Here is a 26,768-nt window from a genome sequence, read left to right on the forward strand (position 1 = left end):
CCTTCGGGCGGAGGGGAAGAAAGCGGTAGCTGGATCATTTCAAATTTCACTTACTCTCCTGCCTCACTTCAATATGTCTGAGCGACTCCAGATACTGGAAGACTTTTTGAATGAAAGTGTTACCTCCATTTTTTTTTTTTAAAGAGGGCCACTTGGGGAAAAAAAAAGATTCTAAGGAATTCCTTGTTTCTTGATTAAAGAGAAGGCATTTTCAGTGTCCGGGTTTTTGGGGTGTGTGTGTGTGTGTGTGTGTGTGTGTGTGTGTGAGAGAGAGAGAGAGAGAGAGAGAGAGAGAGAGAGAGAGAGATCAGCTGTATTGAGAAGAGAACGTTTCCTGTGTTCTCATTTTATTTACAACATATTTTATGCTTAATGGTAAGCAATGAAAAATATTTTTAAAACTCATTTCTAAACTCCATAGCTATTTGCATATTCTTGGTTCAAAATTGGATTAGCTCATTTCAAAATTGTCCAAAGCAGAAAAGTGCGTCAAAAAAAAAAAAAAGTGCAAAAGTGGAAGGTGTGTGGAAGAGGGGGTAGTCTTATACGGCGAGTATATAACAAACTCTATATTTTGAGTGGAAATGTTGGGGGGTCGTCTTATACGCCCAGTCGTCTTATACGCCGGCAAATACGGTAGATACTCCTTTAGTATTTTTAATTAAAGTGGTCTTTTGACTGTAACAAACATCTGGCTGACTGATTGAGACAAACAACTATAGCCTAGCCAAAGAGGTCTGGCATATCTAGAAGGAATTAGGTTTAAGGAAGAATGGAAAGAAAACACTGAAATATTCTGATTTCATGGAAAGGGATGTCTACTGTTTATCTGGTCGTCTTCTTCCTGCAAATTTTCTCCATTCTTCTTTTTTATGTTCTTATAGAGTTGTTCTGACCACAAAGCTCTACAGAAAACTGCAATTTTAATTTTCCAATCTCATTTTCCAAACACGCTGACAATTTTTGAAATTCATTAACCGTTGAGAACCTTCATATCAACAACGCTTTTCTTTTTTCCTTGTGGTTCCAAGTGGGTTGCAGTGTAGAAAACATCACAAAAGTGGCATCAGAGGAAATGGAAGAAAAGTAGTCAGAACAAGTCAATAAAAAAAGAATGGGGGATCATTAAAATTTCATATTTTCCCAGAAAAGATGGGAAATAAATTTGAAAGAGGTGACAAGGCAGACCTATTTTATGAGGCAATTCCAGCCAACGGTAGTAAAGACTGGACTCACTTGAGTTTCAGTCAACCTTTGGACAGATAAGGAAGATACAGTGGGGTAAATGAAGGTCTGATTGATGAGTAAAATGGAATATAAGAGGAAGAGATTGCAAAAGAAGAAGCACTGAGAACTTTGATAATAAACTTAGAAACCTGGGGAAGATTGGATACTTGGTAAAAAGTGGTGTGTTAAGTATTTAAGGATGGATTTCAGGTAACCCAGGCATCAATCATGATGACCAATGGTGGTAGCAGAGGTAGGGAATTGATTGCAGATCAATTGGAAAGTGGTGCTTCAGAATATAAAGGAATGCAATATAGGCAACCCATTAAAGCAGTGGTCACCAACCAGTGGGCCAGGGACCACTGGTGGTCCGTGAGAAAATTTTGGTGGTCTGCAGAGAAATCCCCCCCCCCCCAAGCAATTAATCCAGGCTGTGTGGGAACACAAGGCTGTGCCGCCCACATGGCCTGCCCACTCACTGGTCCCCACCCTTCGGCTGAGCGCAAATCTTATCTTGAATAGAGCTACACAAGCTGGAACTGGAAGGTAAGACCAATGGTGGAGGAGGAAAATCTGCCCCAGGGTGGCTTGCTGACGTTGGTGGGAAGGTCAGTCCTATATTCCAGAGCTGCAGTAGTCACAGGACTGGCCCTTTGGTCATCCTGGAGCAGCTGCTCCTCTACCCGGGTGTACCGGCCTGCCATGGACTGGAAGAAGAGCTGCTCCGGGATGACCAAAGGGCCAGTCCTGTGACTACTGCAGCTCAGGAATATAGGACTGGACTTTCCCACCAACATCAGCAAGCCACCGTCAATCAGAATTCATATTAGTGGTCCGTGGGATTTAAAATTATGAGTTTGGTGGTCCTTGAGGTCCAAAAGGTTGGTGACCCCTGCATTAAAGCACTCATGTCTATTTCCAGAAAGGCACAACAACTGCAGGGAGATTTTCACTGTAGCCAGACAACCTTGGAAACAGAGGCAGCTGCTTGAATTAGCTGCAGACATGATAGAGAATTACAGAATAACTGAATTGGGAGGGACCTTGGAGGTCTTCCTTCCAACCTTCTGCTCAAGCAAGAAACCCTATACCATTCTGGATCAATGGCATTCAATCTCTTCTTAAAAACTTCCAGTGATGGAACACCTGCAACTTCTAGAGGCAAGCTGTCCCACTGCTTCAGACATCTTTCCTTAATTCTAGGTTGGATCTCTCCTTGGGAAGCTTCATATAACAGTGATGGGCAACTACAACCTCTTTACAAATGCTTCTCAGACCATTAAAACCAACTATTCCCAATACAATTTCTAGCATTGTGCAACTCTATCTTAGATTCCCAGTGTTGTTGCTGAAGTTGATTTGGCAACTGAGAAATACAAGGCATGAAGGAAAAAAGAACAGAAGTCAAAACAAACCAACCAAGAACCCCAAGGCTGTGGATCTGATCAATATTACTTCCCATCCCAAAAAGATTCAACTCATGCCAACTTCAGCCAATTATATGCATGCATCACAGGAGCAACATGTCTTAAGAGAGAGACTGCAAAGAAGAATTTTTCCATGAGCCTTCAATTAATTAAATCAATGCATGTTTAAGCCAGATCACATTCTTACTGATGTACCCATATAGCAGGTTCATCATGGGTGAAAAAGGGTTTAGAATGCACAAGCTGTATTACCAGCTTGTGCATTCTAAACCCTTTGCTGTATTATATATGCAGCCAGTTTCCCATTTTTAAATAACTCTGTCTGGTCAACTCTAAAGGCATTTTTGCAGCTCTGAACCATCAGTTGTCCCCAATATCATGATTTATACTTTTGTCCTTGTTCTTTTCTATTTTACAGTTTTTCATAACCCTGTCCTCTCCTTCCCTTACTCTCATCCTCTCTTGACAGAAATGCAGTGTATAATATTTGTAGAAATAATAACAGTGAGATACAAAAAAAAATAGAGCAGGTAAAAGAAAGGTAAAGGTTTTCCCCTGTCCAAATCTATGGGCAGAGCCATTTCTTAGCCGAGGAAGCCAATGATGTCCAAAGACATTTTCACAGTCATGGGCCATCACAGAGCGTTGTTATACCTTCCCACCAAAGTGGAACCAGTTGATCTACTCAAATTTTCTTTCTTCCAAACTGTTAGGTGAGCAGGAGCTGGAGCAGGAACGGGAGCTCACCCCGTCATGCAGTGCTCAAGTCTCAAACTTTGGACTGTCAACTTTCCAGTTGACAAGCTCAGTGTCTTTAACCATTTAGCCATTGTGCACTCTAAATTTAGGGCAGCTTTTCTAAATTGGGATGCCCTCCAGTTATACGGACTTCAATTTCCAGAATTCCCAAGCCAGCAAGGGCATTGTTGAAAATTCTGGGTGTTGAGGTTCATCTATCAGAAGAGAGCCAAGTTAGAAAAAAGACTAAGTGAAAGCTTTTGATTTTCAGTTGAAAGATACGCAAATCATCTTTATTTTTTCCAGCAACTTCTTTTATTATTTTCCTAAGTCATGTTAAAAACAAACTATATTTGTCTGGGCCATTATGATTGATTTATGTGATTTGAAGGAAAGACGAGATTAAAATGAGAATCATCTCTTTTCCTAATAACCTCTTTTTTTTTTTTTGAACAAATTTTATTAATTTTTAAAGACATACAAAACATAAACACACAGAAACACAAAACATAGAAACATAAAAAACCTCTTTTCTGAAAGTTGCTTAGTCCCGGGTTAAAACTCTTGGTACAGACACAAATTCAAATTTATATTCATTTTGCATACCATTCCACATCTTATTAACATTCTCAATTTTCTATATAGCTTCTCCTCTCTTTTAAACTTTCTTAATTTTATTTTATTTATCTCATCTCAATTCGAATCATAATATTTATTATTCTTTGTCTGTTCTATTTCCAGCCATCCATTTATCTTTCTTCTTTGAAAAACTTCTCCCGTACACTAATTGGAGTATGATGCCCTTTATCTCTTTCCCCTATATTTATAATACTTAATATAGAATACATAGCTTACATTGGGATTCTGTCTGGTACATTCTAAAATTATACAATATTATCAATACCAATACAAATCTATTCATTAATATTAATATTCATTTATATCTTAAACATTTAGCACATTACTTTTCAGTTAAATCACATACTTTTATGGGAGCATCTATTTTCCATAGTTATTCCCCCCCACATCACATATTATAAATCATTATTTCATTAAAATGTTCCCCCTTCTCCTACTTCAAATCTCTCATTTCACAAAAAATTTCACTAGGATAACATAGTCTAATCATTAATATTAACAATCATTTATAAGCATTTTACCCATTTCAATTAAATATCATGCCTTTATGGGAATACTTATGCTTTCCAAAATTATTTTCCCCCCCCACATCACATATCTTAAATCATTGTTTCATTGAAGTACTCCCCTTTTCTTAACAAAAAATTCACTAAATTATACTAAATATTTTATCACATTTTAAATTGCATATTGTTTCCAATTTTCTAAGGTTATTTCTAAGTACAAATGTAAAAATACAATCTTATGTACCTTTCTAGAATCCCTTTTTCAATAAAATTTACCCATTATCTCTAAAAAAACTTTTGTTTCTTTGCATCTTGCTCCCCACCATTAAGGCTTCTCATCCCTTCCTTTCTCCCTTGCTTATTCTTCTCCTTGTCCTCTTTACCCCCTTGTCTCTCCACCTCCCTTTTATTCTGCTTTCCTCCTTTCTGTTGTTTTCACCTTATTCTTCTCTTTTTTGGTTGTTTTTCCAAGTCTTAAAGTCTTCTTTTCCTTTTTCTCTTTCTCCTTTCCTTCCCCGACCAAAGTCACTTGTTCATCAAAAATGGCTTCTTCTTTGTCCCAGTCATCCTGTTGCTCGTTCAGCTTTACATAAGTACACACCACCATTTCTAAAAATTGAAAAAGAGTGCCAAGAACATCCTTCCCTTCTTGCTTTTCTTTTTCATATTTTTGGTATACAAGTTCCAATCCATCCAAAAGTGATGCCATTGTATAGAGAAAAAGTTTTTCCAAACAACCACCCAAGTACTTTTAATCAGAGATAATTCTCAGAAGTTCCAAAATCACCAAACAATCCAAACAAGCTGTTTCTTTTAAATACTTTCTCCTTCTTCACTTTCTCTTTCTGGGGTTAAAGTTTAGTCACAAAGTTCCCTTTAAAATATATCTTTTAGAAGTCTTATTGATGTTTAGTAACTCTTTAGAATTCTAGGCAATCTTCTCCTTATTTTCAAATTTTGCTCCAATTTTTTTTCCCTCTCCCTTCCCACTCACAGCCAAAAAGATTCTTTTTTTTTTTTAAGAAATCTTTATCCCTTCAGCATTCAATTACCTCCGATGCAGGTTTTCCAATTTCTTTTATGATTCCATCCGCTGTCAGGAAGGAGAATGAAAAAAAAAAAAGAACTTTCCCTTTTAGGATTCCATTCGCCGCTTGTAACTCTCTCTGGAAACAATGTATTTTTAGCAACTTTCAAGATTCCAGGGTACTTTTTCTTGCTTTGTCCCGGTCAAAAACCACTTTCACAACTCTTCCAACTTTCTCCCTCCTGCACAATCTTGTCCGGCTGCAGATTTCTTCGTGGCGGCCATTACTGACCACCGCTCCTCCGCCTTGGGAAAAGGGGGTTTTGCCGGGTGGGGAGGGGGTCTGCGACACCCCCAAACCCCTATCCGGATCCCCCCTGTCTTCAGCTGCCTCTACGGGGCAGCTATATCCCCCAAATCCAAATGGATCGGGGGCACCTTGGCAGCGAACGCAGCAGGGATCGCACAGTATCGCGAATCCCTGCCGCTGCCGAAGTCTTGCAAACCGGAAGTCCCTAATAACAGGCATGATATTCCCCTCTGAAAAATAAATCGGGGCCGGACAAGAGACACCCCCACCGCGCGCCAAGAAATCGCTGCCCAGCTCCCTTTTCCTGCCGCTCAGCGGCCTCCGCTCGCACCGCCCGCCCGCCCGGGCTCCGCTCGCACCGCCCGCCCGCCCAGGCTCCGCTCAGGTATCCGGCTGGGGCTGTCAGGAGTTGCTACCGCCGGCGCGGCTCCGCGCGGCTCCAGTCCCGCGTTGCCTCGGGAAGGGAAAGGCAAAACCAGGAGCCGCTGCTGCCGTTGCAAAACGCCGCCGCGGCTCTTCCTTTTTGCCTTTCCCTTTCTGAGGCAACGCAGGACTGGAGCCACGCAGAGCCGCGCCAGCGGTAGCAACTCCTGACTCGGGGCCTCCGAGGGGAGGGGAAGGAGGAGAAGAAGGGGGGGAAGGGGGGAGCGATTCCCCAAAAAATCGGAATTCCGATTTTAATCGGAAGAATATCATGTCTGCTAATAACCTCTTTCAACATCTAATTTTTTTCCTTTAAACATTTTCAGAGAAAATGTTTTTCTCTCTTTTCTTAGGAACCATCTCATGCTGTGTCTCCCTTGAGGAGGTAAGCTGTGATTTTTCATCATGTAATTTGCTCTACATATCTACAGGCTTCAGTTAAGAATTGTGGTTTAAAAAATAAATTCAATATGGACCCCACATAAATCGTGTTCGAATAAGTGATTTTGCTTTAGTCATATGTGCTTAAAAGGTCTGACATGACTGATAAATTCCAATGATTCTTTAAGCTTCCCAATAAAATGTAATTTTTCTATATGCTAATTCGTCAACCTCCAAGCTCTCCAGCCAATTATCCATGATCTTTGTGATGTGACAATATGTTTGTGGTTCTTAAATGGAAAACACCAGGGAGCTCATCCGGGAGGGTGAGAAATGTACATTCACGAGAATCCTTTTCTCAATTTTTTAACTTTGAGTGTGTATACAATCTAGTCAATCTAGATATCAACAGAAGAGAATATTTAGAATACAGAACATAGAATAACAGAGTTGGAAGAGACCTGGGAGATCATCTAATCCAACCCCCTGCTCAAGCAGGAGAATCTATACTATTTCAGACTGGTTTGTCCAGTCTCTTCTTGATATCCTCAAGTGATGGGACATCCACAATTTCTGAAAGCAAGGCATTCCACTGGTTGATTCTTCTAACCATTAACAAATTTCTCCTTAGTTCTAGGTTGCCTCTCTCCTTGATTACTTTCAATCCATTGGTTCTTGTATTGCCTACTGGTGCTTTGGAAAATAGGTTGACCCGTCTTCTTTGTGGCAGCCTCTCAAATACTGGAAGACTGCTATCATGTCACCCCTAGTTTTTCTTTTCACTAGACTAGACATACCCAATTCCTGCAACTATTCTTCATGTTTTAGCCTGTATTTGTAGCTCAGAGTTGAACTGTGGCGTCCTTGGTGTTCTCTAAGCTTGGTGGTTTCCTTGCAGATGTTTCATCACCAAACCAAATAATGTCTTCAAGGCATCATCATTATCAAGGATGTTACCTCGTTGGGTAAAGAATTGTCTGTTGTTGTTTTTTTAAAAAAACCCCATCAAGCTCAGAGAGCACCAAGGATCCCACAGACAAACTTGATTCCTGGCCACGTTTTTAGAAGTGGCTTGCCACCACTGTCTTCTTTCTTGAACTGAGAATGAAAACTGTGAGCAAAGGTTACACAGTTGACTTCATAGTTAAGACAGGACTAGATCTGCCAGTCTCCTGGTTTCTAGTTTTACTTACAATCCCCACTTGCCTCTCATTTTCAGAACTAAATTATTTACAATATGGGTAGTTCTCGGCTTATGACCACAATTGAGACTGGAACTTCCATCCCTGAGTGAGGCAGTCATTAAGTGAATCACACCCAATTTTATGACCTTTTTGCCTTGGTCATTAAGTGACTTTGACTTTGCTTGTCAGAAGCCTGCTGCAAATGCTGATCATGTGACCTTGGAATGCTACAGCTATTGTAAATGAATTCTGTCAGCCCAGTGCCCAAATTTTGATCATGTGGCTGTGGCGACACAGACAATTCCAAGTGTGAGGATCAGTTGTTCACTTTTTTCAGTGTAACTTCACATGGTAAATGAACGAATGGTCGTAAGTTCAACACCACAGACAATACTACTACAAAAAGACCTTGACTGTGTATCAGAATGGTCAATCAAATGGCAACTTCTAATCTCCACAAATAAATGTTCTGTCTTACATATTGGCAAAAAAAAAATCAGAAAATAAAATACAAGCTAAAATAATCAAGACCTTGTTGATGACCCAAACTCTGTCAAGGACCTTGATCTAAGTGCTACTGTAAGAGCCCACTGTAACTACATAGCCAAAAAGGCACTAAGAGTTGTTAACCTCATCCTATGTAGCTTCTTCTCTGGTAATATCACACTACTAACTAGAGCATACAAAACATTTGCTAGACCTACACTTGAATACAGCTCATCAGTCTGGATGATACATATCATGTATCTAATATTAACACAGTTGAGAAAGTCCAGAAATATTTCACAAGAAGAGTTCTCCGCTCCTCTACTCATTGCAGAATACCTTATGCCACCAGACTTGAAACTCTAGACCTAGAAAACCTAGAACTACGCCGCCTCCAGTCCAATCTAAATATAGTATATAAAATCATACATTGCAATGTCCTACCTGCAAACGAATACTTCAGCTTCAACCATAACAATACAAGAGCACACAATAGATACAAACTCAAGGTTAACCGCACCAAATTTTACTGCAGAAAATACGACTTCAGGAACATTCAGTGGTCAATGTTTGGAATACTCTACCTGCCTCTGTGGTTTCTTCCCCAAACCCCAAAAACTTTAACCTTAGACTGTCTACTATTGACCTCACCTCCTTCCTAAGAGGCCTGTAGGGGGCCATGCCAATCGTGCCTACTGTCCCTGTTCTATTGTTTTTTTTAATTTTTCTTATAAGTATCTATCTCATATATTCAAAACTATGTTTATTCTTATACCTGTATCTTGTAAGCGATTGACAAATCAAATAAATACTAAAAAAATACTAAATACTAAAAAGATGGGATAAAAATCTAAAAAATAAATCCCAGAATTTGTTGTCCACTGGAGGAAATAGAACCCGGTTCTGGGAAGGCTAGTATATAGCCATCAATTCTCCCATGTTCTACTTTGCAGCATTACCAAAACTTAGATGGGGCGGTGAGAGCTGTTCTTCAGAAATTGCCATGCTCTCTTTCTGCATAAGCAAGTCACACTGCAAATGCAAAGCCTCCTCCCTGCTGCATGTCATCATCCCTTGTGATATAACACAATGGACAGCCATCACAGCAATCCAATTCCCAATGCCTGGCTATGGTTATGCAGGATAAGGCAGTGGCAGGCTCTCCAATCCCAAGAAAGGACACCAAAGAATGGATTAAAGTGACAGGAAAGGAGATTTGGGCTGCATGTAAAGAAACATTTCCACCCATAGGAGGAGTTCCAACATTGAAACAGGTGAGCAGAGAAGAGTTGGGATGCTCTTCCCGAGATGGGAAGAGCCATCTTTCCTGCATTAATAGGCAGATGCCTATTGATAGATAGGTGGTTAATTAATCAATAATAGTTAGACATTTGATTGATAGACAGATATAGCTGACTGATATAGATGGATGGCAGATACACAAAGGAGAGAGAGAGGGAAGGAGGGAGGGAGGGAGAGAGAGAGAGAGAGGTATAATATAGATAATATAGATAAATTCTTATAGATAAAATCTTACGTAGCTTTTTCTCTGGTAATATTACACTACTAATTAGAGCATACAAAACATTTGCTAGACCAAATACTCAAATACAGCTCATCAGTCTGGAAACCACATTATGTATCTGATATTAACACAGTTGAGAAAGTCCAGAAATATTTCACAAGAAGAGTTCTCCACTCCTCTACTCGTTGTAGAATACCTTATGCCACCAGACTTTAAATTCTAGACCTAGAAAACCTAGAACTACGCCGCCTTTGGTTCGATCTAAGTATAGTATATAAAATCATACATTGCAATGTCCTACCTGTCAATGAGTACTTCAGCTTCAACCATAACAATACAAGAGCAAACAATAGATACAAACTTCAAGGTTAATCGCACCAAACTTGATTGCAGGAAGTACGACTTCAGCAACAGAGTGGTCAATGTCTGGAATACTCTACCTGACTCTGTGGTTTCTTCCCCAAACCCCAAAAACTTTAACCTTAGACTGTGTACTACTGACCTCACCCTTTTCCTAAGAGGTCTGTAGGGGGCGTGCATAAGCGCACCAACGTGCCTACCGTCCCTGTCCTATTGTTTCTTTTGTTTCTTTTATTTATTTTTTCTTATATGTATCCATGTATTCATAACTATGATTTTATTAATAACTATTATCTTGTAAGCAATTGACAAACGAAAAAAAGAAAGAAAGAAAGAAAGAAAGAAAGAAAGAAAGAAAGAAAGAAAGAAAGAAAGAAAGAAAGAAAGAAAGAAAGAAAGAAAGAAAGAAAGAAAGTTAGTTAGTTAGTTGAGGGCTACCTGTTTGATATTTTAGGGGCGGGGGGAGAGACACATTCCTAAAATTCACACTCAGATTGAATAAGAAGTCTCCATTCCCTTAGTTTAGATTGTCACCCAATACAATACACCCAATACAATACAATGTTGTTCAAGCAACAACCTAATCCATGTATATCAATGAAACCTCAATCATCCAGGCCAAGGTGTTTAAAGGTTGAATCATGGCAACTGGACCAAACTTTATTAAACTTGAGATGTTTCATTGCTCATCCTAGCAACTTCATCAGTCAGAGCAAAATTCACTTGGCAGAAAGTCAGCGAGTTGTTGGATCCATGTATGTACTATCCAGCTAAGCCAAACATGCCAAGTTATTAATGCAAGGAAGAAAATAATAATTCTCTATGGCCTTTCATACCTGCACACATACCTTCATATGCTTGAGAAGAGAGAGCTTCAGAGCCTGTGACAAAAAGGGCTACACTTTAATTCAGGAAGGGGCTTTGCTGGATGACAGAGGGGGAAAATGGACATTTTGGACCCTCAGGAAAAAGGAAGAAGGTTAGAGAGGGGAGAGGAGTCCGTAATGGATGCCATTCCCTATGGAAATCTAGGTCAGCATTTGGCTCTACAGAAAACTATCCAGTTATCTGAGACAAAGTCATCTGGTGAAAAATAGCAGCAGATTCAAAAATATATATTTGCAGTAGCTGAAAAACAACCTACAGAATGAAAGCAAATACTGTAGTAGGTTGATTTTGCCTAAACAGACTGTGGGTGGTTTGCCAAGATTCCAGGTGTGTTTGGAGATGCAAGTCACTCAGGTACTCTACTCAGGGTTGTCTTCTACATAGAAAATGTGTGCAATGCAACGGCCACTGAACAGTGCTTAGATACAAAGGCTAGTTAAAAATGATGTCTTCTATGGAGCACTGCAACTTTCACCCCATCATCTGCCATGAGCCTCCTCTATGTTACACCCTGACAAAATTTGTGGGACAAGTCTTAGGGAAGGAACTTTTGCTGGAGGTGTGAACCTTGTGCCCCCATCCTTATAAAAAAGCCACAGGTAGTGTGAGCTGATGAGCAGAGCAAGTCACACATAGCCATGCTATGGAAGGATGAATGGACAAAATGGAAGGTCTTTATTTGCACTCTACGATCCCAGGTGGCCCTCGGGGCAAGTGGCTAGAGAAACGTGCAAAGTATACTTAAACAACAAGTGAAAAATGGCAGCAATTTGAAAAACCATGTGGAAGCTAATGGCAGCCAATTCACTCATCCCTCTCTTCGAAATTCCTTCTCTTGGGAGAAAAGACCACTTGGAGCCAGCTGAGAGACCCTCAAGCAGAAGACCGCTGATATCCCCTCCTCCCTTAGCCAGATCAGGCTGTCCAACCGTAGGAGCACGGTGGGCTCTGGAGAACATTTGGAATTTGGGAAACGTTTGGCATTGTTTAGCAAATTGCTGGATTAGCTCCCACAAGATCATCAATAGCATACCTACAGAAGTAAGGTCTCCTAACCGGGCGGATGGCCTTTCAGGATGATCTGGAAATGAGCAGTTATACCAGGTGGAAGAACCACATTCTCTCTTTAGGTCATATTCTAGCCATCTTGAAATGACTTTTTGCCATTCACATTGCATAACTGCAGTCCCCCTTAAAAGAAACACGGATGATATAAGCGGTCTCACTGTAAGGGCCAAATACAGTGACGCATTACTCTTTCAAGGATCCAACATTTCAATAAATACTACTCTCCTGTCTCCTTATCTATGGAGCCATGAAATAAAGGTAATGGGAAATACTTTAATTTTAAAAAAAACAAAAAACCCTTCTGAGTCAAACTGAAAGCCCAAATTCCCATTTAGAAAACTAAGCCTTTGAAAATGATGTATCCCCCTGGAACAGTGAGAAGAAGACGACTCATCTTGGTTCTTCTCTCAGCTCTCCAGCTTTAACTATTAAAACAAAATGGCCCCACTAGAAGAGAATATTTGGAGCTCAGGGTTGAACTTTGGGGTCCTTGGTGCTCTGAGCTGGTGGTTTTCTTGCAGATATTTCGTTGCCCAACTATGTAATATCATCGGCACCAAACAATCAAACTCAGAGAGCATCAAGGATTTCACCAAAAAATAGACTTCTAAGTTCTGCATTATTTTCTTGCCACTGTTGCAGTGTGAAGGAATGCAAAATTAAGCAAAGGTGGTGTCTTAATTGGAACTGCTGGGTGAGGATGTGTCGCCTCTCTGCTGTTGTTACCTAGCTTTTATTTCTAATCAACAAAATGCAAGGAAAAATGACATAATTATTCTACCAATGGTGAACCTGCAAGATCTGGTTTTCCATTCTTTAAAAATCCAACAAAGTTGTTTTCTTGTTCCCAACTTCAATGTCCAATGTCACCCTAGACAATATTCTTTTGTTTTGTTTCCACAACCCCCCCCCCCAAATATCTAGGTTTCAAAATGGGAAATAAGCTTGTAGGGCAGAAAGGGGGAGGTTCAGATATTGTATTTTCTGTGGATGCTAAAGGAGAGTCCTTTATTCTTTTGCATTTGGAAGTAGCGTGTAGATTTACCTCAACATTCAATTCAATCCTCTCCTCCCTTCTCTTTATTGAGACTATCAAGGATTTAATCTAGAGAAACATGTTTCCCCAAAAGCAAGTGTTCTAAACAAAACAAAACAAAAAACAATTTAGCCAACTATCATTAGAATTGTAAAGATATAAAAAGGCTGCTATTCCTTCGCGGGCCTGTTACACAGCCATCTATAAATACCTATGGTCCTTTGCTGTGTGCAGGAGATATTCAGCTGCTGAGTTATATATCATATAGACAGTTGGCAATGGAATGGAAAAGTCCCAGATTTTGCACACAAAGAGCTGGACTTAAATTTATACTCTTGTATTTATTTAAGCCCTACATCCCAGGAGATAATAGATATGGTGGACTGAGCTGAAGCCACATTGTGAGTATTTGGAAACCTCAGGCATGCATTTTTGCAAAGGCATGTTGCCTTGTATCATTCACAATGAAATAACTATCAAATAGTAGGGGACATAACTAACACCAAGAGGAGTTCCTTAGTGTTTTCTGTAACCAGACTGGGATTTAAAATAAATCTCTAAAGCTTTAGATGTATTCTAATTCAGAAACCAAGCAAATGGCAATTCACAAGTGAGGAGTTATTCAGTCTGAGCAGCCAATTCAGAGTTGCATGCAAAATGCTATGAGGGTGATTATTTGTCAGCTCTGAAAAACAACAACCCCGTAGTATGTTTGCTTCAGCAGTTTAAAAAGAAGAAAAAGGAGAGAAATCCTACTTTTATTGTGGGCACAGTCCAACGTTTCAGCCTCTGTCTTTCTTAAACAAACAAACAAAAATCTAATACTTATAGTGTCCTAATGTTACCACTCTCAACTTCCTCAAGATGCTAAAATGGTGACCTCTGGACCAACATGGTTGTGTGATCTGGGAGCCTTGTTGTTCCAACCCTGTTGTGTAAGGCAGGCTAGGGTGGCCAAATAGTCTTTGAGTTTTAGCTCCACACAAAAGCTAAAGGATACTGGATGGGACAAAACTTTTTTGCCAATTCCAGCAACTCTTGAGAGGCCCTGGTTGGTATGGAGGAAACTCAGGGAATTAGCTGTGTTCCTGCCATTTGGAATGATTTGTGAAGGCTACACTTCTCTCTCGTCTTCTACAATTCCAACTACTCTTGCTCAACTGACCTTCTCAGAGGCTGCCTTCACTTTTACGAACTTAAAAATGAACGCAGACTGCTATAGATACGTCCATTCTGAAACTAGATTGACATGGAAATGTTACACGTCCACATACGCAAACCTCCATAGCTCTGCTCTAGAGCTTATGTGATCAAGGTAGAATGTTGGAATTTGAGTGGCACACTGGGATGGTCAAAGACCCATTATTGTTGAAATTACCAAGATGCCCATTGCAAATTTGTTGGCAAGGTCAATTTTTGAGAATTCCTCTTGCTCTGCAAATATTTTAAATTTGTAAAGCTTCAAGTAGGGTTTTTAATAATAAGTGCGCGTGTGGGAGCTGCTGTGCTCCAAACAGAGTTGAAAATGGAAGTGATAAAGAGATTGCTACATGATCCTTTTTGGTTTCATTTGATTAAATTTATTTTAAAGCTTTATTTTCAGGGAAATGTTAAGCCTGTGTTCAGACTTGCACCATTTCTCATGGGGAAAAAATTGTCCCACATATCATAAAATAGCATATTTGTGAGAAGGCTGGGCTAGAATCTTTATGTTCCTTTTTTTTAAGCCTAATTTTTTTTTAAATACATATAGATGTTCCATTTCATGTCCCCTCCTTCTGGCAATGTAACATGAACCTGAATTTACCACTGAAAATTCATTGTTTTCATTGGGACAGTAACTTCAACAAACGGGCAGCCACCAGGAAAATCAAAATGGGAACACACTTTCACAGAATGAAGAAGGGTAGAATTCAGGGTTGGATATTAATGGTCTGGTTCTTCTGGAGATCATTTTCACTGGATCAAGGAGAGCATACCCCCCCTTGCTGTTTCTTGCAGTACAACACAGACCCTAATTGCAAACAATTTCCAGACAAATTTCTAGGCTGTTCAATGATCAGAATGGAGAAACGTCACTCCATGAAATATGCAAAAATTAGAGGTTCCTTACCTCCCAATCCAAATAATCACAGACATCTTCAAAATTAGTAAGTAGAGACACTGAGCAGAAAAGCCGTGGCAGTTCATCCCTCGTCATTGGGGGAAATCTGCTATCTTTAAGGGCACTGCGGAGAAAGAACACAATACACACATAAATGAGAGAAAACAGATACCGAAATCAGCAAAGGAGGCAAAACAATATTCTGAATTGTTAACAGATGATTTCTGATCAAAACTGGTCTTCCAAGAACGATTATTATACCTGTATCCTATATTTCTGCCAGTGTTTTGAGCTGCATCTGTGGTCTTCCCTACTTACTAGTCACCCCATTTAATTCTCACAAGAACCTTGTGATGTGCACAGACTGACACGCAAGGGTTGATTTCAGGACACTCTTGGCTCTTTGACTGAATGAGTCTAAATTTGGGTGTTACTGACCTACTCTGAAACTTCACTGATACAAACATCAGACATTTTGCTGTTAAGACAACTCATTACCAAACCTACCTTGAGGAAAGGGGAAATCCATGTTCACAAGCCAGTCAACTTATACTCCCTAGGTAGGAAGTAGACAATTAAAAAGAGGGTTATGCAATAGTTTTCATTGTTGACCAAAACACAAGTCTAGGACGTTTGGAAACTTCTTGATGTAATCCAGGGGTCCACGAAGGCTTGAAAAATGTTATGATTTAAATCTTGAGTTAAGTCTTAGGGGTGCATGGCCATGGTCCGTAGCCTCAACAGGTACTTAAAGCAAGTCCGTGGTGAAGAAATGGTTGAGAACCACAGATGTAATCAATAGGAGTATCTCAAGGATATGTTAGTCATGCACAATGTAATAATTTAATGTAAGAATGAAACATTGTGCTCATTTTTGGAGGTATACAAATTTATTTTGAAGTTCAGCAAGCTGCATATTTTTTAAAAAATGTGTCTACAAAATTGCAGCAGGCAGGGACTTCCGGTTTGTCGGCTTCGCGAGTGGTAGGGATTCGCGAAGCTGTGCGATCTCTGCCGCGCTAGCCGTTTTTGGGGCTCCGATCCGGATGGATACGGAGCTAGGCTGCCCTGCAGGGGCAGCTGAAGGTAGGGGGGATCCGGAGAGGGGTTTGGGGGTGTTGCAGACCCCCTCCCCGGCCGGCAGAACCCCCTTTTCCCAGGACGGTGCAGCGGCGGTCCGTAATGGCCGCCACAAAGAAGCTGGCAGCCGGGTAAGAATGCGCAGGAGGAAGTGGAGAAAGTGTTTGGAAGGAGAAAGTTTTTCTTGGTTCCTAGGACTCTAAGACATATTTAACAAAATTCCTGAAAAGTATGACTTTCTGAATGATACCTTCTAAAAGAGGAAAAAAGCGGCAGTTTGATGGTGCTGAAAGGAAAGCTTACCCTCTTTTCCTATGGAATAAAAAGTGAATATTAAGAAACCTATTTTTTTTTTTAGGTGAAAACTGGCTTTAAGCGATGAGTGGGAAGAGAGAGGATTAAAAAAAAAATATCTGTATGCTAAGACTTTGTTGGAGGAGATGCTTTAAGGATTGAAAGACTAAAATATATTGCAATAAGATTTTAAGAAACAGATTTGGACTTTCTTTTTTTCTGATTGACACTACCCTAGGAGGTGAAAGTGAGAACTCTGCCTTGGTTTGGACTGATTGATAACTTTGGGACTGTTTTATCTTTCCTTTGGAATATTTTGGTTGCTGTAAGAAGAAAGAAGGGGAAAAGAAAAGAAAAGATTTATAATGGCTCTTTCTATTGAGGAACTGAGAAAAGATTATGAACAAGCAAAAAAAAAATGGTAAAGCTGGTTTGAAAGAAGCCTTCCTTTTTTTAGAAATGGTGCTTATTAACTATCAACAAACATTACAACAGATGAAGACAGCAGAAGAAGAAGGAGAGGCAGCCATCTTTAATAAATCTCAGAACTTGACCAAGAAAGAAGGAAGAGGGGAAGGAAGAGAAATAAAGGACTTAAGATTTAAAAAAACATTGAAGAAAGGGAAAAATAAGATGCAAAATCAATATAATGATAGTAAACAAAAGGGAAAAGGAATACGACAGAGAAGGGAAGCCAGTAAGGCAGAGGCTAGAAGAAGGGGGGTAGAAAGGTTTGTTGGGAGAAGAAAGAAAGGGAAAAGGTGGAGAAAAGCTACAAAGTTTTGAAATTAAATGGGAAAAAAGGAATCTTTTTTAGGGATAAAGGATAAAATATAATTTCTTCAAAGAGATTTTGCAAGGTACATAAGATGATATTGTAGTATTGTATTAGAAATAGAAAACTTAAATGGCTTAAGAGTTGATAAGAGATTAAAATGCTGAAATGTTTAATAATGATTGGTTTTAAAATTTAATAATATGAGGGGAGGTTTAGTATTGAGTATTAATTAAAGAGTTTAATAAGATTATGGTATTGATGTTATTATAAAATTTTTATCATAGTATTTGTTTTTAATATTTAGATTTATTGTTTAACTATGTATTTAATTATTTTGGATGTATTATTCAGATAGAATGTACCAAGCAAAATCGGATTGGGTATTGGGTGTTATTTTAAAGATTAACTTGATTAATTTAGTGGGGAGATAGAAAGGCATCATACTCTGATTAGTGATTTCAGGAGAAATTTCTTTTTTTTTATAAGGAATGAGACAAAGGTACAATAAAGAATGGACAAAAGATACAAATATAATGACTCAAATTACGATGATTAATTAAGATAGAATTAAGAAGAGTGAAATATGTGGAGAAGTTAATATAGAAGACTTAGAATGGTAAATAAAATAAGTAATGATATGTAAGATGAGCATGAATACAGTTGAAGTCCATGAAGAGAGAGATACCTGGGTCCAAGTTACTTTCCAAAAAGATTTTTTTTTATGTTTTGTGTGTTGTGGGTATATGTTTTTTTTTTTTCTGGGGAGAATTAATAAAACCTTGTAGAAATATAGAATGAGAATAATGGTAACTAAGTCAGAAAGAAATAGATGAAATAATAATAATAAAATTGAATAAGAGTAAAGAGAAATAAAGAGAAATTGGATAAGAGGTTTTTGTATGTTTATATGGAAATGGTTTAAAACAGAATTATAGTTTATCTGACTTGTTAAGTTTATAATGGAAAAAGGTTTAAATATGTAATGGATAATGATGACTTGTGTGTTTTGAAAATTAATAAAACTTGTTTTTTAAAAAAAAAATTGCAGCAGGCAGCTAAAATGTGCACATCATGTAGCTCAGATAAGACAAGCCCTAAAAATGGTCAGTAAGTGAAGAGATTATGAACTTGAGATCATCCTCAAGTGAATTGTATCCCTATTGGAAAAACTAACTTATATACTAAAAATTGAATCCCAGAATTTTGATTATGTAAAAAGTAGAAACAAATGTTAATGCAATCAGTACACGGGGAAATGTTTAAGAAACAGGGAAATATAACATTGTGAGAGTGAAGGAAAGGTAAACAAAGACTAAGAAAATCTGCATTTTCAGTTTATTCTGAGATAGAATTTTCTTTTGAAAAGTGTGACACTGAATACTCAGCCATTTGATGAATGTTTAATACTTGCTGAACATTCACAGAACATTGGTTATCTAGACATGGATTTATTCCATGGTGGAAGTTCAAGAGACGCTATACCAGGTACATCAAATAATTTCTCACTTGCTGATCAATCATGCAAGGATGGCTTAGTGTCTATTGAAAGACAAAGGCCAGTCTTTTGAAGACAGTAAAGTCCACATAGTGGACAGAGGGGACCACTGGTCTGAAAGAGGGGTCAAAGACTCCATGCATGTTAAAATTAAACAGCTCTCTCTCAACGGGGTGGGGTATAATATCACTACTTCCTATCTACAACAGTCCTTTCAGCAGTTCCAAGAAAGTTCCATACCCACTTGCACTATTCAGGTGACTCTAAGGGCACAGATAAACCTCCAAGTGGCCTCAATGACTCTCAGAAAGAATGCTACAGACCAGATGACTGCAAGGAACACAAATGCTTACATCTTCCACCATTCAATCAGAACTGAAGAAGCTTCTTGGATAAGAAGCAAAACGTCTTCAAGGAAAAACAAAGTCCGGTTGCCTTCTCAAAAAGCACCTTTGGGACAAAGATAGCTTAACTTCAGCAAGGCTACAACATCTTTCAAGTATAGCTACCTGATGCTATGACCAGTGGCATCCAGTGTATTTTACATTGGACAGTTGATATTTGCCTAAAGCAAAATGATTGACAGATGCCAATAAAGAAGAGTCAAATCTCTAAGATTTTTTTTTTAAATCACAATCAAAATTGGACTTTCAATATGTCTCATGATGAACTCTGAATATCTGCTTCCGTTCTTATTCCTTTCTCAAACTTAAGAAAGCATGAGAAGGATAAATGTTTTCTGCACAGAAATTCTCCCTCACCCCTGGAAGCAAATGAAGTTTTCCAACTGAACCAATTGCTTATTTTAAAATATAGGAGGCCAAATGTATAATGTGATAGAACTGTCTATGACAGAGGATCCAATGTTTTGGAAATTTGATTAATCAGATTCAAAATGACTGGAGAGGCTTGTTTTCCAGTACTTTTTAAATCTTGGATTTCTATAGAACTCCATGCATATTAATAATGGCTACCCATTTGTTCATTGTAAATTTCTTTCTCTTTTCAGTTACCATATATACAATATATACCAAGAATCGATTTGTGGCATTTAAAAAAAATGTGAATAGCTATTACATCCTTACTCGATTTTTCAAAGGTCTACCAAAATTATCCACAGGGAAGAATATTTTCAAAATGTCTTTAGGAACCAAGTCTTGTTTCTTAGTACTTTACAAACATTATTTCCTTTTTTCCTGCTCTCCTTTTATGTATGACTACAAGGTAATATTTTTCAGATTGTGATGTGACCACATGAACCACTGACATTCCTTCTAGCTACCGGTTACACACTGGCTTAACAAAGAGACACCGCACCCTACTTCTAAAAGAATAGCAATTAAAGCAACATTTTTAAGAGCTGTGATGCAAATATCCTTTCTTAAAATAAATGATTATTTGCCTTCTGGGAATCCCCAGTGATTCAGTGCATAAAAGCACTCATGGTGTATGGAATGACAGGAAAAGGCCATGGATACAAACAGAAATGGGAAGCTGGGGACATTTTGCAGGCATTATTCCTGAAATTAAAAACAGTGGGCACTGCTGAGTCACTGTGGTTGGCCTGTTGTCATGTGACTGTCATTTCCAATGCTCCCTACAGCTTCCTATAAAGAAAGCCAATGGGGAAGTCTACAGGACGTCAGAAGTTGCTCCTGTGCCCACTGTTATTTTGCACATCTGTGGTCATTTCTCTCTTAAAGTGTGGAACTATCTCTAAACGATGACTCAACTGGCAATGGACTGTCTAAACTCATAGTCCTCGACTTACAACTATTTGTTTAGTGACTGTTCAAAGTTACAGTGGTACCAAGAAAAGTGACTTATGACCAATTTTAATACTTACGACCGTTGCAGCATCTCCATGGTCACATGGTCAAAATTCAGATATTTGGCAACCAACTCATATTTATGATCCAGGGTTACATGATCAACTTTTCCAACTTTCTGACAAACACAGTCAATGGGGACGCTTAACACTTAAAAATTATGTTACTAACTTAACAACTGCAGTGATTCACTTAACTGTGGCAAGAAAGATCGTAAAATGGAGCAAACTCATTTAACAATGTCTTGCTTAGCAACAGTTGGGCTCAATTATAATTGTAAGTCGAGGACAATTCGTAATGGAATAACATTTAATGAATGAATGGAACAAATTCTTGGAATATTGTTTTGAAAACAGAAAGTGGAGAGAGACAGACTTTTGTGCTCCTAAACTGAATCCTCTTTTATTATCGTTTTGGAGGCTGGCAAAGACCACAGATTTCTTTCACTTCTGCTATAGCCTACTACAGGTTTATGCTGGGTAGAAAAGAAGGGATTCTACCTTTTTCTCCAGCCAGTTGTTTGCATTTCCTTGTTGACTCTCATCCAAGAACTAAACTCTCAGCTTTTCTAGATCAGTCAAGGTCAGCTAGATGCTCTTACCTCACGAGTCACAATAGATAGTATTGATTATGCATAATCTTTTATAAAGGATCAGGAAAAATACTGCTACAGGAAAAACTCAAGGGATCTGCTACAACAGGAAAATGCACACCTGAATTAAGGAGTTGACAGCACTCCCAAGCCTATTGCAAAACATTTTATCAACAACTCCTTAAAAGCTACCTCATGCTCCCAAGAACAATCGAACTTGCACATCTACAAAGTGTGAGTTTGTGGCTTTTGAACTGAAGCAACCCTTAGGAAAATTTATCTGTCCTGTTTTTCTGTCATACTAGTTTTCCCGAGGGGTTTATTTGAAAAGCAAAACCAACTTAAATCTTGACAACTTCCTAGTGCCTTATCTTCAATTTTCCACCCAACCTGTTTTTGCAATTTATAATAGGTAAGACAGTTCCTGAAATACCTTTATATACCTGAGATGGCAGTCTACAAAGCTACATTTGAAATAAAGGAAAAAGAAACAAATCAAGATAATGAGTGCCTTAACATAGTTTACCATTTGATAACAGGGGTTAATGTTGATAAATAAGTTATGGTCCTCATATTCAGTAAAAAAGTTTCCAGAAATATGCATTCTGATTTTGTACATGACAAAATGGACTTTCAAGTAAGGCTGGTTAGGTTACTATAAACATTTTTAATTTTTTGCAATACAATAGTCCTTCTTAGAGGCTAGAAATACCTATGTAGGCATCTGAATGGTGTGAACCATCCCAACTACTTATTTAAAAGAGAAAAGTCCCCTCAAAATAGGTGGGTCTTGTTTTAAAGACTGCTAAACTGTCCAATCTGAAAATACAACCAGCTAAATAATAAAAGATCTGGAAACTGAAGATGAATGGAAACTAAATTAATCTTCCCTTCCCTCATTCTAATTTTCTGGTGGTAGTTATTTTAAAGCTTATGCAAAACAGTACCCTGTGAAGAATGGAATAACAGAATGACCTCAGTCATGAAAATAATATGCAAATGATTTGGCGAACCAGCAAGCATACACCAGGTAATATTGTTCTTAGTTCAATATAGACAGCCAAAAAATTTGCATCATCATTTTGCAATCTTTTCCCACAAAAAAAATCAATCAACAATGGCTGAGATGATAGCTTTCATGCTCTCTTCAAGCAAAAGGAAGCTACCAGAGTAAGAAGCAAGAATTAAGGTTTCTTTTAATTTAAAAAAAAAGGAGAGCAAGCATTTTGCTAGCTTTGCCCCAAAATCAAGAATACAGGGGCTTTTAACCCTAGGATTCAGAAAAAAACAAAATCCTAACACTTCCAACATGCTGTTAAAAGATTTAGTGATTTCAATAATAATGATTTAATTTAAATGTCCTTAATTTAATTGCACTATTTTTTGTTTTTACTTTCTAACCAATTCCTTTTTATGCTATAATCTACAATATACTAAGAATATACAAATATACAAATTTAATATAAATAATCCCTTCCAAGTAGAAGTAATCCTCAATTTACAACCATTCATCTAGTGACTGTTCCAATTTATAACAGTACTGAAAAATCTGACTTTCACACTTATGACTATTGCAGCATCTCCATGGTCATAGGATCAAAATTCAGATGCTTGGCAACTGACTCATATTTATGACAGTTGCACTGTCTGGGGAATTCTGGGAGTTGGCTGGGGAATTCTGGGAGTTGAAGTCCTCACATCTTCAAGCAGCCAAAGTTGAGAAAAACTGGCTTACACTAATTCTGCAATTTCTTCCATCTCATTTCTCCCTATCCCTTACTTCATGGTCAAAAGAGATTTTTTTCGGACCACCATTTATTTGATGCAATGATGTTGCATGAAGATCCTAATGGGTCTTTATGAAAACAGATCCACGGCAGTACATTTTTTCACCACTCATACAGTAGCTTCTAGAAATCCTTCCCTTCCAGGCTTTTCTGAAAGCTGATTGATCTGTCAAATTTACTGGACAGAACCTTTGATATCGGCAGCTAGAAACCCCGCTTTCCCACTAAATGGCATATTTTAAAGACTAGGAGTGACATCATAGCTGTCTTCCAACATTTGAGGGGCTGCCACAAAGGAAGAATGGGTCAAACTATTGTCCAAAGCACCTGAAGGCAGGACAAGAAGCAACAGATTAAAACTAATCAAGGAGAGGAGCAACCTAGAATTAAGGAGAAATTTCCTGACAGTGAGGACAATTAACCAGTGGAACGCCTTGCCTTCAGAAGTTGTAGATGTTTTATCACTGGAGGTTTTAAGAACAGACTGGGCAGCCATTTATCTGAAATGATATAGGATCTCTGCTTGAGCATGGGGTTGAACTCCAAGGTCCCTTCCAACTCCGTTCTTTGGAATTCACTGGGAGATCCTGGGCCAAACCTTTGGCCTCTGCCTACCTGTCCTGCTGTAAGCATAACATAAGGAAAATGCTCATTGGGCTCAAAATGGAGTATAAAATGGAATACATTCAAAATTCCATAATCTATCTTCTCTTTGTGTGCTACTAACGTATGGCCCTGGACAAACATCTGGTTTATAGTGGCCCTCATTGCATTTGGAACTTGACAGTCAGATGCAAGGAATATGGCTACATAAAAATACAGGTGGTCTTTGGATTACAACCATTCATTTAGTGACCATTCAAAGTTACAAAGGTACTGGAAAAAAAAGTGACTAATGACCATTCTTCGCATTAGGACCTTTGCAACATCCCCAGTCACATGACCAAAATTCGGAGGCTTTGCAACTGACTCCTAGTTATGACAATTGCAGTGTCCCAGGGACATGTGATTTCCTTTTGGGATGTTCAGTGGGGAAGTCAGATTCACTTAACAAGGATTCGCTTAACAGCTGTGGCAAGAAAAGTCATAAAATGGGGACAAAATTCACTTAAGAAGTGCCTCACTTAGTAACAGAAATGTTGGGCTCAATTGGGGTCGTAAGTCGAGGACTCCTTATACATGAAAGAGATGCTACACTCCTGTCAACAGAAAGAATGGCAGCAAGGGGAATAACCCATTTCTCTTTTTAAAATAAAGCCTACAGATTTATATTGAGGAGAGGAATATCAGTCCATTTTCATGATTCAGTAAGGTCACAACCGCCTAGTTAAACTGCAGACATTTCAACCACACAGGTGTTTGTGAGATTAGAGAGAAATTATTTATAAATCACAATGAAGTATTGGCAACAAGATGAGGGAGACATTTGTTAATGATCCCTCAAATATGTTCTGAATATAACAGAACCTAAGGCTGCACTTCAGAGCTTAATTTTAGATGTGTAGTTAAAAAAAAAGCAGCCTAAACAACACCCCCAAGAAGCTAAAGATGGCACATTACAAATGAGTTGTGTTGGCAATGCAAGGGAGTTTCACAAGAAACTAGTTTGATTAGCAGGCTGAAGGTGGGGTGCAGGTGGCATTGAGTTAACTGAAGAATATCTATGATAGTCAAGGGTAGAAGCAGAAGAACAATGGTTTGCACCTTTGGCCATTTTGTGACAGGAATTAAGAGGCCACTACTTTGGGCTTAAGAAACATTTCCTTGCCCTTTACAGTTGAGAAAACGACATGGATGTGTTTGTGTATTCATTGAGAGTGAAGTGTCATCACCATCTTTTAACGACCCCATAGTCTGGGCAACTGGAGCTAGCGGAGTGTTGAATAGCCGGATTCTCTTCCTGTTGCCAATGCAGAGTTTTGTTCAGCAGATATATTCTCATTCTGTCCAGAGAGAGAAATACCTGCCTCTACCTAGGACTGAACTCACAGCCTCCTGATTGTGAAGCGAGAGCTCCACCTGTAGGCCACCTCACCATTCCAGTGGTTAGAATGCAGTATTGCAGGCTAATTCTCCCAACCGTCAGCAGTTCGATTCTCACTGGCTCAAGGTTGACTCAGCCTGCCATCCTTCCAAGGTCGATAAAATAAGAAGCCAGATTGTTGGGGGCAATAGGCTGACTCTGTAAACTGCTTAGAGAGGGCTGTGAAGCGGTATATAAATCTAAGTGCATTAAAGAGAAGGATGACAGGTGACATGGTAACTGTCTTCCTATATTTGAGGAGCTGCCACAGAAAAGAGCTGACTGATTTAATTCTCCAAAGCATCTGAGGGCAGGACCAGAAGTAATGGGTGGAAAAGCATTAAGAGAGAAGCAACCTAGAACCAAGGAGAAATTTCCTGATGGTGAGAACAATTAATCAATGGAATAAGCTCGCTCCCTGGGTTTGGGGGTGCTCCACTGCTGGAGGTTTTCAAAAATAGCCTGGACAACTATTTGACAAGGATGATGCAAGGCTCCTACCTTGAGCAGGGGTTGGATTAGAAGACCTCTGAGGTCCTTCCAACCCTATCATTCTATGTTTGATGTGATAACAATAATTCCCAGTAGTTTTGCAATGATTCAGGATTGTACATGCCATCAATTGGCACCTCCTGAAAATAAAAATGATTTGAGTTTGTCTCAACAAGCAGTTGGACACTGTGGCTTTTAAGAAAGCCACTCTATTTCGGGTCACGCAGCAGGCCAAGTTATGATTTGCTGGAGTTTCTACAACAGCCAACAACAAACTGTCTCAGTTCAAAGTTATGAAATGCAAATAGCAGAAGTAGTACAGGTAGTCCTCAACTTACAACAGTTCATTGAGTGACCGTTCAAAGTTACAATGGCACTGAAAAAAGTGACTTATGTCCATTTTTCACACTCATAACCGTTGCAGCATCCCCTGGTGATCATATGATCAAAATTCAGATGCTTGTTATGAGTGCCCTTGGGTCATGTGATCCATTTCTGACAAGCTAAGTAAATGCGGAATCGGGATTCACTTAACAAATTGCCAACTTAACAAATGTAATGATCAACTTAAGAACTGTAGAAAGAAAAGTCATAAAATGGGGCAAAACTCACTTCAAAAATGTTTCACTTAGCAACATAAATTTTGGGCTCAATTGTGGTTGTAACTTGAGGACTACCTGTAGCAGTAATAGTAGTGACAGTAACGACCACCATCATGAATTAAGACAGTTAACAGTTTTAAATGGGAGAGAAGTATTGAGGTGAAACCTGCCCAATAATCAAATTTTCTGTAGCTGAGTGTAAATACTGTACTTTGACAGTACAGATAGTCCTCAACTTACAACAGTTCATTTAGTGACTGTTCAAAATTACAATGGCACCGAAAAAAATGACATGTCCATTTTTCACACGACCATTGCAGCATCCCTGTAGTCACATGAGCAAGATTCAAACGCTTGGCAACTGCATCGTATTTATGACGGTTGCAGTGTCCCAGGGTCATGGGATCCCCTTTTGCGACCTTCTGACCAGCAAAGACAATGGGGAAGCCAGATTCCCTTAACCATCT

General features: G+C 38.9%; 1 protein-coding gene across 1 annotated transcript in view; it reads right to left on the reverse strand.

The window, feature by feature from the left end:
* The window catches only part of AMMECR1 (AMMECR nuclear protein 1), a 157,330-nt gene that overhangs the window by 14,406 nt on the left and 116,156 nt on the right, over window positions 1–26,768 (reverse strand). Inside the window, 1 exon segment of the mRNA XM_026678569.2 lies at window positions 15,339–15,453. Coding sequence (XP_026534354.2) covers window positions 15,339–15,453 — 115 coding nt within the window.

This window comes from Notechis scutatus, chromosome 10, assembly GCF_049901735.1.
Source record: "Notechis scutatus isolate UNSWTSFEM ecotype Mainland chromosome 10, rNotScu1.2, whole genome shotgun sequence".
NCBI lineage: Eukaryota > Metazoa > Chordata > Lepidosauria > Squamata > Elapidae > Notechis > Notechis scutatus.